Source organism: Ostrea edulis, chromosome 7, assembly GCF_947568905.1.
Source record: "Ostrea edulis chromosome 7, xbOstEdul1.1, whole genome shotgun sequence".
NCBI classification, from domain to species: Eukaryota; Metazoa; Mollusca; class Bivalvia; order Ostreida; family Ostreidae; genus Ostrea; species Ostrea edulis.
Genome location: NC_079170.1, coordinates 50351467 through 50367319, shown reverse-complemented (window position 1 = coordinate 50367319; position 15853 = coordinate 50351467). Strand labels below are relative to the sequence as shown.

Below are 15853 nucleotides of genomic sequence, written 5' to 3'. Positions count from 1 at the left end.
GAAGAGACATTATTTGTCGAAATGCGCATCTGGTGCATCAAAATTGGTACCGTATAAGTTTTACATGTAGCGGATAAGACAATTACATCACATTAATGTATATTTAATTGCTGTGATAAATTTAGAAATTCATTTCAAAATTAAGGATTATCTCCCTCATGCATAGCTCTTATCCTTAGACGAATTTGACTCCACTTTTTGGCACTCTGTTTTCCCTAAAATAGCTCTATCAAGTTTAACGTTATTTCGGATTTCAAACATTTCGGTTAAGCATCACTGAAGAGACATTATTTGTCGAAATGTGCATCTGGTGCATCAAAATCGGTACCGTATAAGTTTTACATTGATTAAATCCGTCACCATCAAACTAAATGCTTGAAAAAATATTTTTCAATGAAACTCTATTTCAAAATAGTAGACAATACAATTTCACCTTTTTTGTCAGCAGATATCATGTATTCTGTTTCGGAAGTTGTCATGTCGTCACAGAGTGACCTAATACGTGACTGTATGAGAAAACTATTGGCTGTATATTTCTGAGCACTAGTAAAAGTTGAAATAAAGTTTTTGTTTCATGTATGTTGTGGGATAACCTACTAGGTCTTGAAATGCTACTCGAAATATGAAAGCCTCTGTTTCTGTGATTTAAAACAAAAGTTTAAAACCGAGGATGTTATCCTGCAACGTCCCCGAAAACGCCCACTCAATTCCTTAAACCTACCTTGTTATAGGGACACGCCCCCTTGACAACCCAAGACGGTAATATTAAATGGTTTATGTTGCATAACTTACTATATACCGCCATTATAGATACATTTCCCATGTTACTTTGCAAACAGAATATCATGATTATCACTATGCATGTACCTTTATATCATATGCAGTTCCAATATCTCTTATGCACCATTTGAATGGTAACAGGGGATGCCTACTCCTCCTAGGCACATGATACCACTTCTAATATGTCCAGGTGTCCGTGTTTACCCAACTCTCTATTTTATATTGCTTATAGGAGTTAGAAGATTGATCACTGATCGTCATCTTCACCTTTCATCATTAGAGCTATTGCTTGAGTTTGCAATCTTTACCCTCCATTAGCTTGCTAGAACAAAAAGTTATTTCAGTGGTCATATTTATTCACAGAATATCTTGTGCTGAACAAAATTAATACTAGTACACATACAAAACTTTTTTGTAGTAGTAACGTTTCTAAAATCAAATATTCAATGCGGATCCCATTATTTGCCACTTCAATAATCCAAGAAAAGTAACAGTCATTTTTGGGGATTTAGGATCAAGTTGTTTGTGAAATATGTACATTTACACATTAGATTCGGACGTAAAGAAAAATTATGGAGCAATTGAAAAAAACGTTTACATGTTTGGATGTGAATTTTATTAGATTGATAACAGATAACAATACAAAATTCAGAAACAATTCATCAATTAGAACAATTTGGACAAATACATTCTTGCATGTTCTTTAAAATTGCTTTTGTCACTTTTACACATGGAAAAGTGAACCTATACTTTCCATTTGTAACATTGCACACTCTGAGCTTTGTAATTATTAACAGCTTCTTGTACAGTCATGTTGCAAATTGTACAAAAATACACATTTAAGCTCCAAGTGAAATCATCGATATTTTGGGCCAAATGACTTTAGAAACTGTACCTACTTCTTTGGACAAAAATCCACAATTCCATTAAAAACGTTTGATTCAGTACAATCTATTTCCATTGCTTCCTCTTTTTCAGTACACAAAGAATCTTTAACATTTCTGGTTTTGATTCTTCAAGAACAATGTAACTTTCAAAAATAGTTATTAATTAAGATCAAGCAACTCTTTGAAGTACATTTCATCAAATGCAACTCACTCACAAAAAAATTTCCTTTGCAAATATTAGCAAATGTCACACCACTAACAAGCAGCAATTCTCCTTTGCTTTTGTATTTGAGCACAATAAGGATGATTGTGAACTAACGATAACTGACCATTATAAAAATACAAGCATGAAAGTAAATCTGTATAATCATTACATCTCGATATCATTGGACATTGAAATTCTGCTATCACATCCCCCATAACATGAACAAGAAACAAGTAAGTCAGGGATATTATCTAGATAAGGCCGCACTGGGTCAATAGAAATACCACATTCTGAAACAACCTTCCTTTGGATTTTTATCATAAAAGAAACGTGTACAATTTTGGCCATATGCATCATTTCAGGACCATCTTTTAAAGGTTGATTGATGTGTATCCCATCCTAGTACACAATCAGGGCTTTACTACATTTACATTTCTATAGGAAAAAATATATGCATATGGTAATAAATTTCTAACGACAGAGATGTCAACGGCAAACTACTTAGTAACAATACACAACTTACTGACAAACGAGATGACTCCAGATTCTCCGTCGTCAACTCCCAATATTTGTGTTGCAGTATTTCCCTATCACCTGTATTATGTCTCTGAATTTATTCAAAACGCGAAAGCATGTTCTGGGTATGATCAAATTTTCAATCGAGGCATGCTATTGCTATATATGTATAATGTAACAGTGGTTTCAATAAGCTAGTTTAAAGTCAGCATTTTGCAAATTCTATTGTCTTACTGTATACAATGATCTAATTTGCAAATACAAGCTATCACTTGGTTGAATGCTGATTAACGTGTTTCATACTAATCGTTAGACTGTTCTTTACATGTTAATTTTGAATGCCGATTTCCCCGTTTACCTGATCACGGCAGGTGTGACCGATCAACAGGAGATGCCTACTACTAAGAACCTGATCCCACCTCTGGTATGTCAAGGGGTACGTGTTTGCCATTCTCTTAATATTGTATTCTTTATAGAATTTATGAGATAGGTCACCGTTCGTTATGTTCACTTGTTCATCCGTTGGCTCCTTTACATAGGTCTCGTTAGCAGTGCTGTCATTAACAATGATACTTTATTTCAAGAAGGTGACCTGATTAGTGCATGCATTATTCTTACCAAGGGATTCCAGGTGATGCATTCAATTATATACACAAATAATCATTTAAAACATACAATTATATACACAAATAACCATTTAAAATATACAATTATATACACAAATAACCATTTAAAATAGTCTCAAAGTCAAAAGCATGAGCACAAGTGCCTGTAACAAATTTCAATCTGTATCACTTATTGACTATCAATAATAAACAATTACAAAATTATATATTCAAGATTGCGATTACAAAAATTATAAATGTAACGAATTTATACACTTAAAAAAAAAACAAGTTTTAATAATGGGCGGCAACTGATAATATCTTTCTCCGCGTTATTTCAATATTCTTTTCTATGAGGTTGAACCCATTCTTTGTTTTAGATACTTTAGAACGCTTTTCGCATGAAAGAGAGGGGAATTATGGTTTTAAAAAAATCACATAGCGTATATCATTTTGCATGTCTTATTACTGTAATGATTAATTTTTATTTTTTGGACTTTTAACATTTTTTGTTATTTCATAATATAAGCACATCTGTTATATATTTAAATTATCATTTCCATGTATGTTTTATCAATGGAATATGTGTTAGAAATTGAACGAATTTAAACATAGATTTGCTGTTTATTTGTGATGGCTGTGGCAGTTTTTCATATGCTGTGAAAAATCATTACATCGCTCTGATAAATAAAATTCTTTTGTATCGTAACCTGAATTAGTTTTTCACCTTGTACGGACATTTTCTTGTGATATTTTCTGAACAAAGTGAAGTGAAAGATAAAACGAATTTAACACTTTCTCCAAGGGGTTTATGAGACTAGTGTAAATGATGAGACTAGTATAAAAAAAATTAGAACATCAACGCGCTTTGTGAAGTACGCCAGTGTCGTAGTTCAGATCCTCCATTATTTTCAAAAATGAAATTCATTTTTTAAATGAAAGTATCTTGAATACATCTGTAAATGTGTCAAAAATTCACATATATATATATACTAGTATACTAATCTGATCTGACTCTCGATTCCATAAAACATGAAGTAAAAATTGTTACTAAATGAGATAAAACAAGAGTGTGTTAAGTGTTATTTAGCCATTGAAATTTTCAAAGCATATATTTTGATTGCCATTAAGGAAGATAAATTAGAGAATAATCAGTGGAAATCTCTATATATGAAAGAGAAAGAAGGAAGAAATAAATTACAGGGATGTTACGTTGTAATTTTGATACTAAATTAACACAGATCACACTGGGTGAGTAGGAAGTACATATCATTTGTAATTGATCGGTATCATGCAGTGACAGAAATCAGAGTATGGGTTTGTTAAAAGCATTTCTCTTAAAAAAGAAAAACGGCAAAATATAACTACATGTATATAATTAAACTTATAATTATATCGGTATTTGAGGATTGTATTAATATCATGACATACTATACATGACATAATATTTTGGTATTCTATATAAACACACATGGAAAAGTATCTCACATGATTCTCAAAATACATTCACATCTTCTCGCATGAGAAGATGAAAAGTAATACCCCCCCCCCTCCCGATGTACTCGCTTGAAATATTCATATGGATTTATTGTAAAATATTTTGAAGGAAAATAATCTGGCCATTATCAAGTCTTGTTATGCAAACATCTATAATATATTGATTTCAAGAATTAGAGTGAGATTTCTAGCAGGATAGGATAGTAAAATGAAGTTAACAAAAACTGATAATTACAAATGTACAAATGAAGTTATTTATAAATTTTCTGTGTTGTAAACACAGAACTCTACAAAATAATGTTTGATAAACTTTGTTGTTCCTTCATTTCTTCACATTTCAATGTAGCATAAACATTGCAATATTTTAATGAAAAATATTTTACTATTATATCACATGACAATTGTTAGAAGCTATTATATATCATAGAACATCACACGAAAATATCAAAATTCCATGATTTTTGCCAGAATATTATGCGAATAAATGTATTAAATGAGCATAAAATTCGCAAGATTTTTTTTTAATCAAAAGGAAGATGCATAAAGATAGTGGGAGCCCCTCGTCCCTCTGTAGGAGTCTACTGTGATAAATCTATGTAAAATCTATCCGACATATATTTAATGACCAAGAATAGACGATCGTATCCTGTACTGACAGGTGAGCGGCATTATAAATTATCCTTTTACTGCTGTTCCAGAGTGAAGTAGTCGTCAGTGGCTGTATCTCCTGGCACAGTATTGGCGTACTCGTCATCAACAGATAAGTTCAACCTCATATTTCCTCTACCAGAATGAAGGTGACTGTAATCGCTGTCTTCGGTCACATGACCAGTGATTCCGGTAGTGTGATCGTAATCGTTGTCGTAGTCAATTGTTTCTTTTTCATGCAGGTGGTTGTACACGTCTTCGTTGGTAGGCTGTTTTGCGACATCGCGGGCATTGCTGTATGTTGGCGAGTCTGCTGAACACGTGTATGGGGGTACATTTACGACTTTTCGCTACAAAAGAGAAATATTTGCAACGGTTTGATAATCAAAATGAATTGATATTATCAATCTGACCAGGTAAGGGGCAGGTAGCGTGATCAAATGTACATTTACAAGTTACAACTCGGCTCACGTTAATATGATTTTAAAAAATGTTGTCAAGGACATTAACTCCTATGTTGGAATTTCCTCTTCTGCATGTCTATCATACAACGATTTCTCTAATATTCACAATTGATTTTTGAATTAGCAGGTTTTTTTAACTGCTGACATTTAAAATTTGTCATTTCAACAAGATTTTATCTATTTAACGAAAATGTGTGATTTTCTGATGTTGACATACACTTCTGTTTTTGCATGTTTGTCATCTTTGATAAGGTGGTAACACATACATGTACATTTGCTTTTGGTTATTAATTACATTAAACTATATAGTGGAAATTAATATAAATAGAATGAACTTGTCCTATATTTTGGTCTACTTAATTTCCACTTTCTACCATTGATATTGATAAGTCACATATGGATGGATCTACATGTACCTTAAAGGGACTGATTCACGATTTCCCCCCAAATTTTGTTCTTCCCTTTTAATGATCAAATTCTACTGTCTTATGTAGGGATTGACCAATATGAAGTTTGCTCGTGTTACTATAAATAGAATGAACTTGTCCTATATTTTGGTCTCACATTTGACTCACTTTAGACCATGCATTAAAAAAATACTATCATTGTTGAAAAGTTTTGCCCCCCCCCCCCCTTCTGGAATATTTTTCTGATTTTGCCCGTTTCTCTCTCAGACAAGCGCTTAAAAGACGTCACCAGTTGTAGGTAAAGTACCAAAAAATTAGACCTATACTTAGTGCTTATAACCGTAGCAGTGAGGGTTCTTTAACGAGCCAACGCCTGCCGCGACACGAGACCTCCGTTTTTAAGGTCATATCCGAAAAACCTGTGATTATCACTTTTATTGCCGAGTGCGTGGCAAGGGAACAATCACTATCTATGTTTACGTCTAAAGTTTGAAATTGCACAAGCGGGGCTCGAATTCACGACCCCCCTGCTACGAAGCGAACGCTTTACCACTGAGCTCCCGCGACCAGTATATTTGTTGTGTAGAATATAGAGGCATGCTATTGTTTACAAAGTTTTGAAAATGTATGGTTATCAATCTAGGCTTATGATGGATATAACATTCCAAGTATTCTTATAGTAAAATGTGTCATTTAAAAGTTAAATTTGTGTCTGTGTAAAATTAGGATGCTTTAAATTTCGAAATGAACATTTCACTAGTTTGTAAACACAAACAAGGATGGAGTCTTGTTTACATATTATTGCCCTATCTTTGCATTAAGAAGGTCCAGAGTTTAATTGTCAACTTTAAATGAGGCATATTTTTAATGTTTAACTTAAAAAATGAGAGAGAGAAAAATCAGAAAACGAGAACTAGTTCTCTTTAACAAATACTTACGATATCAAAGGGAGAAAAAAAGAATTATCTGGGGAAAGGACTGATTTATCATCAGTTTGATACACTATGCAATATGTCTATATTTCGTGGTTTTCCAATGTTTGTTACTTTTGCAGTTTCCCGAAAAACGAAGAAAATTCAAACCGAATAAAGGTTTTAATAATCAATCCTTTAGAATAAACTAACTTAAATGGTCTACGGCGAAATGAGAGAATTTACTGTTTCTCACATCAGGTTGATTACAAGTATAGGATATTCAATGTTGATTACAAGTATAGGATATTCAATGTTGATTACAAGTATAGGATATTCAATGTTGATTACAGGTATAGGATATTCAATGTTGATTACAAGTATAGGATATTTAATGTTGATTACAAGTATAGGATATTTAATGTTGATTACAAGTATAAGATATTTAATGTTGATTACAAGTATAGGATATTCAATGTTGATTACAAGTATAGGATAGTCAATGTTGATTACAAGTATAGGATATTTAATGTTGATTACAAGTATAGGATATTTAATGTTGATTACAAGTATAAGATATTTAATGTTGATTACAAGTATAGGATATTCAATGTTGATTACAGGTATAGGATATTCAATGTTGATTACAGGTATAGGATATTTAATGTTGATTACAGGTTTAGGATATTCAATGTTGATTACAGGTATAAGATATTCAATGTTGATTACAAGTATAGGATATTTAATGTTGATTATAAGTATAGGATATTCAATGTTGATTACAGGTATAGGATATTTAATGGTGATTACAAGTATAGGATATTTAATGTTGATTACAAGTATAGGATATTTAATGTTGATTACAAGTATAGGATATTTAATGTTGATTACAAGTATAAGATATTTAATGTTGATTACAAGTATAGGATATTTAATGTTGATTACAAGTATAGGATATTTAATGTTGATTACAAGTATAAGATATTTAATGTTGATTACAAGTATAGGATATTTAATGTTGATTACAAGTATAGGATATTTAATGTTGATTACAGGTATAGGATATTTAATGTTGATTACAGGTATAGGATATCCAATGTTGATTACAGGTATAGGATATTCAATGTTGATTACAGGTATAGGATATTCAATGTTGATTACAGGTTTAGGATATTCAATGTTGATTACAGGTATAAGATATTCAATGTTAATTACAAGTATAGGATATTTAATGTTGATTACAGGTATAGGATATTCAATGTTGATTACAAGTATAGGATATTTAATGTTGATTACAGGTATAGGATATTCAATGTTGATTACAGGTATAGGATAGTCAATGTTGATTACAGGTATAGGATATTCAATGTTGATTACAGGTTTAGGATATTCAGTGGTCACAAAGAGAGAATTCGGACTGTGTATCCAGTCTATGAAAATTAGATTACTATAACTTCATATGACTGATTGTGGAATTTAGTAGGAATGATTATGGGATTTAAAAGACTAATTATGCAATTGAATATGACTGATTATGGGAATTAGTATGTCTGATTGTGGGATTTACATTGATCAACTGTGGGATTTAATGACCGATTGTGGGATTTACATTGATCAACTGTGGGATTTGATGACCGTATGTGGGATTTTGTTTTACTGGGTTTAATAATGTTCAATTGTGGGATTTAGCATGACTGTGGGTTTAGAATAACTGATTGTGGAATTTAAGATCAATTATGGGATTTAGTGTGAGTTATTTTGGAATTTAATATGTTTGCAGGTTTTTACAATGATGCATTTTGGGATTGAGTATGCCTGATTGTGAAATTTCTTATGAATGTGTTTTACAAATGATGAAATATAGAATTTAATATGACGGTCTGTGGGATTTAATGAGACTGATTGTGGGATTCAGTATGACAAAGCGTGGGATTGAGTATCACAGAGTCTGGGAATTAATGTGATTAATTGTAGGATTTAGTATGGCAGACTGTGGGATTTAATGTGACTGATTGTGGGATTTAGTATGACAGAGTTTGACATTTAGTATAACAGAGTTTGAGATTTAGTATGACGGATTGTGGGAGTTCGTGACGGATTGTGGGATTTAAAGTGACTGATTGTGGGATTTAGTATGACAGAGTGTGCGATTTAATGTGACTGATTGTGAGATTCACTTACCGGTTTTTTCTCATCTTTCGATCCATTTTTAGATCCTCTTTCAATGTTTCCATTTGACCCATAAGAATTATTAGCTACAAACATTGCCACGGGTTCCTCACTGAAAAGAAAGTAAAGAAGGGGTCCATGAGCCCCAACACTCATCTCAGTCACATTGACCCTCACGTTCTCCAGAGAAAGATTTTAAAAAGATCGCTTCCCTCTTTAATTCCATGACAACTTGAATCAAAATCAATTTGACTACCATGGTCTCGCTGTTCTGGAGAAGATAAAAAAGATTTTTCACCTCTATGATGGTGCATGTATTATGCAAATTTTATCCTTGATTATAGCCCGTATCCTAACCCCATGAAAACAACCTGAATTCATATTTGCACATTTATTTGGTTTAATTGGTCCAGCTACAAGTGAAAACTTTTGTATTCAAATTTCCTATATATTTTCATGTAAAGCTTGGATTCCCTATCTAATTAAGCCAACCTTTAGCAAATATGAATCTGTACTACATTGGCACACAGCTAATCAGTGGATCTTGATGAAAGATTTTATAGATTCCAGTAGAATTATTACAAGTCATGGCAAAGGTGTTCTTGAGGAGAATTTTTTTCTATAAAATTTCTTAAAATATTGCTATGTATAAGTTTCATCTCATATTGTGGCCACACCACAACTCCGGGGTCAGAATTTGAATGGAAATTTGTAGGGTTGAAACGATTCACCGAAAATCGATACTGTTCAGTATAAACGCTCGATTCAATGTTCGATTCATTGCCTTGATTTTCGGTTCGATACGCTTATTACGAATGGGTTCAGTAAAATACATCAGGCTCTGCCTGTACTTATCATTATTACATGAATGAGAGACAAAATAGCGTCCAGTCTGACGAAAAATAATGATGAACTTTATCGGTTTAAACTACAGAGTACAGATCCAACAGGCATCTTACCTTTTGGCAGTTTGGAAAAATTTTACTTTTAAAATTATGATTGTGAAACTTGGTAATTAAATTTTTCTTCAATGTTATTGATTTCTTTAAATTGTATCAAATTGAAAGTATTAAATCGCTGCATAAGTATTGCAATATGTATCGTATCGCAAAGGGGGTGTATTGTTTCAGCCCTAGAAATTTGCAACTCCATCAACTCAGAATGGTCACTTATTGATACGACAAAGCATCGCTCTGTTGATCTAGAGAATACATATTTTAAAGATTTTATTCCAATAAACCATTTGTGCCATCGGCCATAGTTTGAACAAACTTGAATCTGCATTACATGTACCATAGGATGCTTGCATTTTTATATGACTTGTCATGAAGTTGCTGTTCTTGAATACTCTATTGTGGTCCCACCCTATCTCTGGGTTCATTGATTTTAACAACTTATAATTCACTCTACCTTGGGATACTTGCCTATACACATGACTACATATTCATAACCTATCTGTTCATAAGAAGATTTTAAGACTTGTTGCTATATATCCCCATGTAAAACTTTTATCCCCTATTGTGGACCCATCCTACCCCCATTGGCAATTATGAATCACAATTCATTAAGGAAGCTTTCATACAAGTTTTGTCTTTTCTTGTCCAGTGATTTTTGAAAAGATTTTTTAATGATGCCATCATATTTTCACTATTTCTTAATTATTGGGTGTGACACATCATTGGATCAATTTTGAATACCATTAAGGATGCTTTATGGTAACTTTGGTTGAAATTGACCCCGTGGTTCTAAAGTTGAAAATGTGTAAAGTTTACAGACAAGTGGGCATACAGATAGATTGACAAAGAAACAGACGGACGCCGGACAACACGTGATCAGAAAACCTCACTTAAGCTTATAACTCAGGTGAGATGAAACCCACACAAATAGATTAACATAACTTCTTGTTCTTTGAAAGAGGGACATAATTTCAGAAAGATTAAACTACATATAAATTAATGCTATATTATTGTCACTTGCCGTTTCTTCACTTTAGTACTGGATCTTCTGGATATGATGTACACTATGATTGTTGTTATTAGGACACCACCGAAAAATCCTCCAATCAATGCCCCCACGATAGATACAGGTCCATTCCCATCAGCTTTATCAAGTACATGTACATATTATGATACCATTTAACTACGAGTACTGTCGTATTATAGTTTGTTTTTTAGTCTCTATATCGAACTAACAGCTCATCCTTATAATTAACCCTCTATCAGTCAAACTAAAGGATATAATTCAGGACGTCCTCTCGTACACCTTTCTGTTATACAAATTTATTGGTACGGAATTTGCTGTGTAACTTACCAATACACAACTACTGATCAAGCTTGAGTTTCGTCATGGGTGAACCACTTTTACTGTAGTTACGATCCTTGGGAAATTCATTTTCCGCATAATATTGTATCGTAGTGGTAGGAAGCTTGATTGCTTTTTAATGATATACAAAGTTTAATTTTCGTTGTAGTTGACCAAATCTTACAATACTTTAATCCTTTTACATCGTTTTTGGCATGTGTTTTTTTTAAATTTTGTTTTTCTAAAAGAATCGACATATGATTAAAACTTTCCATATAGCTTTCTAATTACCACAGTTGACCCAGTTTACAAGGTGGCAGTTCTTTGCATAAAATTGGTTTCTGTGAGGTTCGTGGAGATTAAATTTGATATGCAACTCCCTATTTGATCTTTTTGACCAAAATAAGAAACTTTGCAATTTACCCCCAGAATGTTTGTCTTCTTTCGTATTTAGTACGTGTAAACATACTTACCTGAATGCAGTATTGAAGTACTTGCCAAAATGATAATCTTTTCCTTCATTTCCTCTACACTCTTGACATGTCCGTAACAATTTGTCTCATTGAAATAGGAAATTTCTTCTGGTTCATCATTTAGATAAACATGTACGGTACCCACAGCGCGGAAACATACACGAAGCTAAATCTTATGTATTGTAGTTAGTAATATTGCAACATGATACATGTTCTACATTGCATGAATGGTCTTTGTATGGAGTGCGTCTTTCAGCGATGCAATACCCGTTCGGGGTAAGAAATCTTTCATTTACTACTGGCCACGAATATAGTGGCATAAATATCTACATGCAAATACTGATACCAGACATATATCACGAGATTTGTTTTCATTAGAAGATCCCAAGAATTGGCAATCGGTGTAAATGATCGATTGATTGAATGAATAGTGTTTAACGTTCCTCTCGGGAATTTTTCACTCACATGGAAACGTCACCATTGTCGGTGAAGGGCTGCAAACTTTACGATTATGCTCGGCGCTTACGGCCTCTGAACAGGGAGGGATTTTTTTATCGTGCCAACTGCTGTGGCACGGGACCTCGGTTATTGCGGTCTCATTCGAAGGACCGCCCCATTTATTCGCCTCTTACGACAAGCAAGGGGCATTGATGACCTATTCCAACCCGGATCCCCAAGGGCTTCGCTGTAAATGGAAATGATGAAGATCGCATTATGCGTAATTTTGTTTGAAATGGGGAGGGGGATAACGATGCATGCCAAACATGTACAATGTATTAAATGCTGAACTTGGACAAAGCTAATAGCAAAGTCAGAAAAATATTCCAGAAGAGGGGTCAAAACTTTTCAACAAAGATAATAAGTACATAAGTAACCATAATAGCATGAATGCGATAAAACATGTAAAAGGTTGTATCAAATCCCAAACTTGATCAGAGGAAGTACCTTGTTAATTTCAAACTCTTAGAAAATGATATTATCAGATATGTGCAAGAAAAATAATGAACAATAAAAATAAATTACCCTGTGATTGCTCCAATGACCTCGCAGGAAAAATTTCTTTCAGTCCAATTATTGTAAGTGTAGAACATCGAGATTGAAAAGAAGATGTATTGAATATTAGCTGATGCAGATTGTTATTGTTTGAGAAGTTAGTGAATTTGTCGAGGAACAGAAAATTAGATAAGAAAAGAAATGCGATACAGTACATACGATATACACAAGACGTTGTATCCACGACAGTAAATCCCTCCTCACACGTACAGGTTGTATTCCGACAGACTGCATAGGGCGAGGCGGAACACTGCTCATTTAACTTACATGGCTCATTTAATGATAGGTTTCCTAAACGGTGGTAGTAAAAATGATTTAAAATAATTTAAAAAATCTTATTGACATTAAAATTTATGTCAATATTTTTTCAGGCTTGTAATTATGTAATTATGCGACATGTCCCACCTTTTCGCAGGTAGCAGTAAGTTAAATGCATGACATGTAAATATACGCATGGTACATCACGAACATACCAAAAGTAAAATTAATCTCATGCTTCCTAAAAAAAAATTCAACGCATAGACATCATCTCCAGTAGATACAATGGAATTCAACTTTTAAAATACACACATTGAAAACAGGTTAGATATGTTACATATACATGTAATAATTTACATATACATGTAATAATTTGCATATACATGTAATAATAATAATAGACTTTAAAGTAATATAATCAATCAAGTATCAAAGTTCATACAAATGTAAATTAAAGTATTATATGTTCTACTTTTAGTAAATCGCTAAAGAGTATCAAATTTTCACTAAAGTTATCAAAATTATTAAACTTTATAACAATATAATAAATCGATGTATTTTTTAAAAAATATAATTTCTTTATTTTTCTTTCATACAAACAAACATTGAAGTTTTTTTTATCTACAGTGAATTCAGTTACTACGTTATTTTATATATGTAGGCCCTAATTATTAGATGTGTCATCGACATCCCAGTGCAGATACTGTCACATTGATTGTTATAAAGATATGTCTAAGTCCATATAATATACATGTACTTAAATAAAAGAATTAAGAAAACAACAAAAATGAATTTTTGATACGAAAAAAAAATAGAGTAAAAATAAAAATGTACCAGTGAAATGAGTAACTTCTAGAATGTCGTGGTCACATTGTTGTAGAGAGTTGTCACACAGCAAGTGGAACGACCGAGTTTTACAATACAAAATGATGTAAGTACACAGAACTATAGTTAATGTTTTGAATTCTCTTCACGTTTGTTACCTTCAATAGAAGAGGAAAACCTGTGTTACTCCACTCTAGCGACATGTACACGGAACGAAACCGGATTCCGAATTCCTCACTATTTTAGATTTAGCAACAGTGATCATAATGCTCAAGATGTCGACAAAACTTTTATCAGAGACAACTTTGACAACAAAAATAAAAATCTACCACCAAATTATATTTTCCGCGGTACGGAGCTTAGCGGAAAATAATTGTCGTTTAGATTCGGGAATAAATGGTCCGATGGGTTGTATTTATATCACACGTGGTGACGAGTTTGTTTTCGAGGGTGCTCGTTTGGCACAAGCTATCAATTCTAGCCTGTCTTCTCTCAAAGAAACACAATTTTTAAAATAATAAATTAAAATGTATCATACATTTTCACATATTTGTAAATTATTTCTCATACTTAATATTTTAATGCAACGTCCCTGTATTATCCTGGAGACAGCGAGCATTCGGGATTTTGACATGGTATGGGACACCGGTTTCCAAAATTTTTCTTATGTAAGAAAAGTTTTTACTTCTGATTTTTCCTGGTTTAACGACTCTCTCGAGAATATTTCACTCATATGGCGACGTCACCACTGCCGGTGAAGGGCTGCAAAATTTAGGCCTAGGTTCGGCGCTTATGGCCATTGAACAGGGAGGGATCTTTAACGTGCCACACCTGCTGTGACATGGGACCTCGGTTTTTGCGGTCTCATCCCAAGGACCGCCCCATTTAGTCGCCTCTGGTCAAGTAAGTTTAAAAGCAAGGATTACTGAGGACCTATTCTAACCCGGATCCCCACGGGAATTTCAGTTAGATAGGTGGCGCCCAGTTTTTATTGGTGGAAGAAAGAACCCAGATACAATGTAAGATTCCCAAACTTTTCGATTCTACTCGATTTCGATTTTAGCCATTCGATTCGGTTATTTTGGATTCGATTATTTGAATAGTAACTTGGTTATTCAACATGTACTTTCAATCACAATACACAAACACTACAGATGATATGAAGGCCATATTTTATCAACATTTCAATAATTAATTTTTTTTTAAAAAAGAATAAATTTCAAACATTCTTGACTAAATTAAATTTCTTTAACTATTTAAGTAACTTAGACTTAAAGAAACTTCTAGAAATTAGATATATGATATAACAAATGCAAATTTTAGAAGCATAATATGTTAGTTTTACTTAAGAACTTGTTTAATCACTCAATGCCACTCATTACAAGATTGCAGCAAATCATTGTGAATAATCACTCACATGTTTTCCTATCTTTTACTACCTATCTTAAACCAAAATACTCTCACTCTTTCAGTTCAAGTGACTTGGGAGGACCTTTTAGCACGAGATTGTTATCCTCATCCATCTTGTTTGTCTTAGTGATCTAAGTGTTGATTGGATGTTTTCTAACCAATCAGAGGCGCCGTTGAAAAGTTAAAAGAAGTCATTAAATAACTTGTACTTATTCTACCAAACCGAATTTACTCAGTTGTGAATCGAGAATCGATTTGGCTTACAGAATCGTGGTTTTCGATGCATCGCGGTGAATCGTTGCATTTCTAAATTGCTAAGTATAGCCCCGCCCTGGAGTCAAGAACCTCTACTCCAGGGATCATGAAATTTACAATTAATGTACAGGCATTTCTGTTGTACATGACTATACTTAGTTTTCCTTACAGATGTGCAGTTGTAAGACG

General features: G+C 33.1%; 2 protein-coding genes across 2 annotated transcripts in view; both read right to left on the bottom strand.

Moving 5' to 3' along the window:
- Positions 1 to 15853, bottom strand: part of LOC125653146 (uncharacterized) — a 120462-nt gene that overhangs the window by 73471 nt on the left and 31138 nt on the right. The window lies entirely within an intron of this gene.
- LOC130048229 (uncharacterized) lies at positions 1374 to 15079 on the bottom strand. Its single transcript, XM_056144646.1, has 4 exons — positions 12887 to 15079; positions 11067 to 11190; positions 9102 to 9201; positions 1374 to 5488 (listed from the first exon to the last, which is right to left on the bottom strand). The coding sequence occupies exons 1-4, from the start codon at positions 13071 to 13073 to the stop codon at positions 5174 to 5176; spliced, it is 726 nt and encodes a 241-aa protein (XP_056000621.1). The 5' UTR covers positions 13074 to 15079; the 3' UTR covers positions 1374 to 5173.

Excerpts from the sequence above, each read along its gene's own strand:
- LOC130048229 (XM_056144646.1), bottom strand. The coding sequence starts at position 13,073 with ATGTACTGTATCGCATTTCTTTTCTTATCTAATTTTCTGTTCCTCGAC. Across the intron at positions 9,202-11,066 it reads AGTACTAAAGTGAAGAAACG|TGAGGAACCCGTGGCAATGT; the intron begins GCAAGTGACAAT and ends CTTTCTTTTCAG. Across the intron at positions 5,489-9,101 it reads CGAAAGATGAGAAAAAACCG|CGAAAAGTCGTAAATGTACC; the intron begins GTAAGTGAATCT and ends TCTCTTTTGTAG.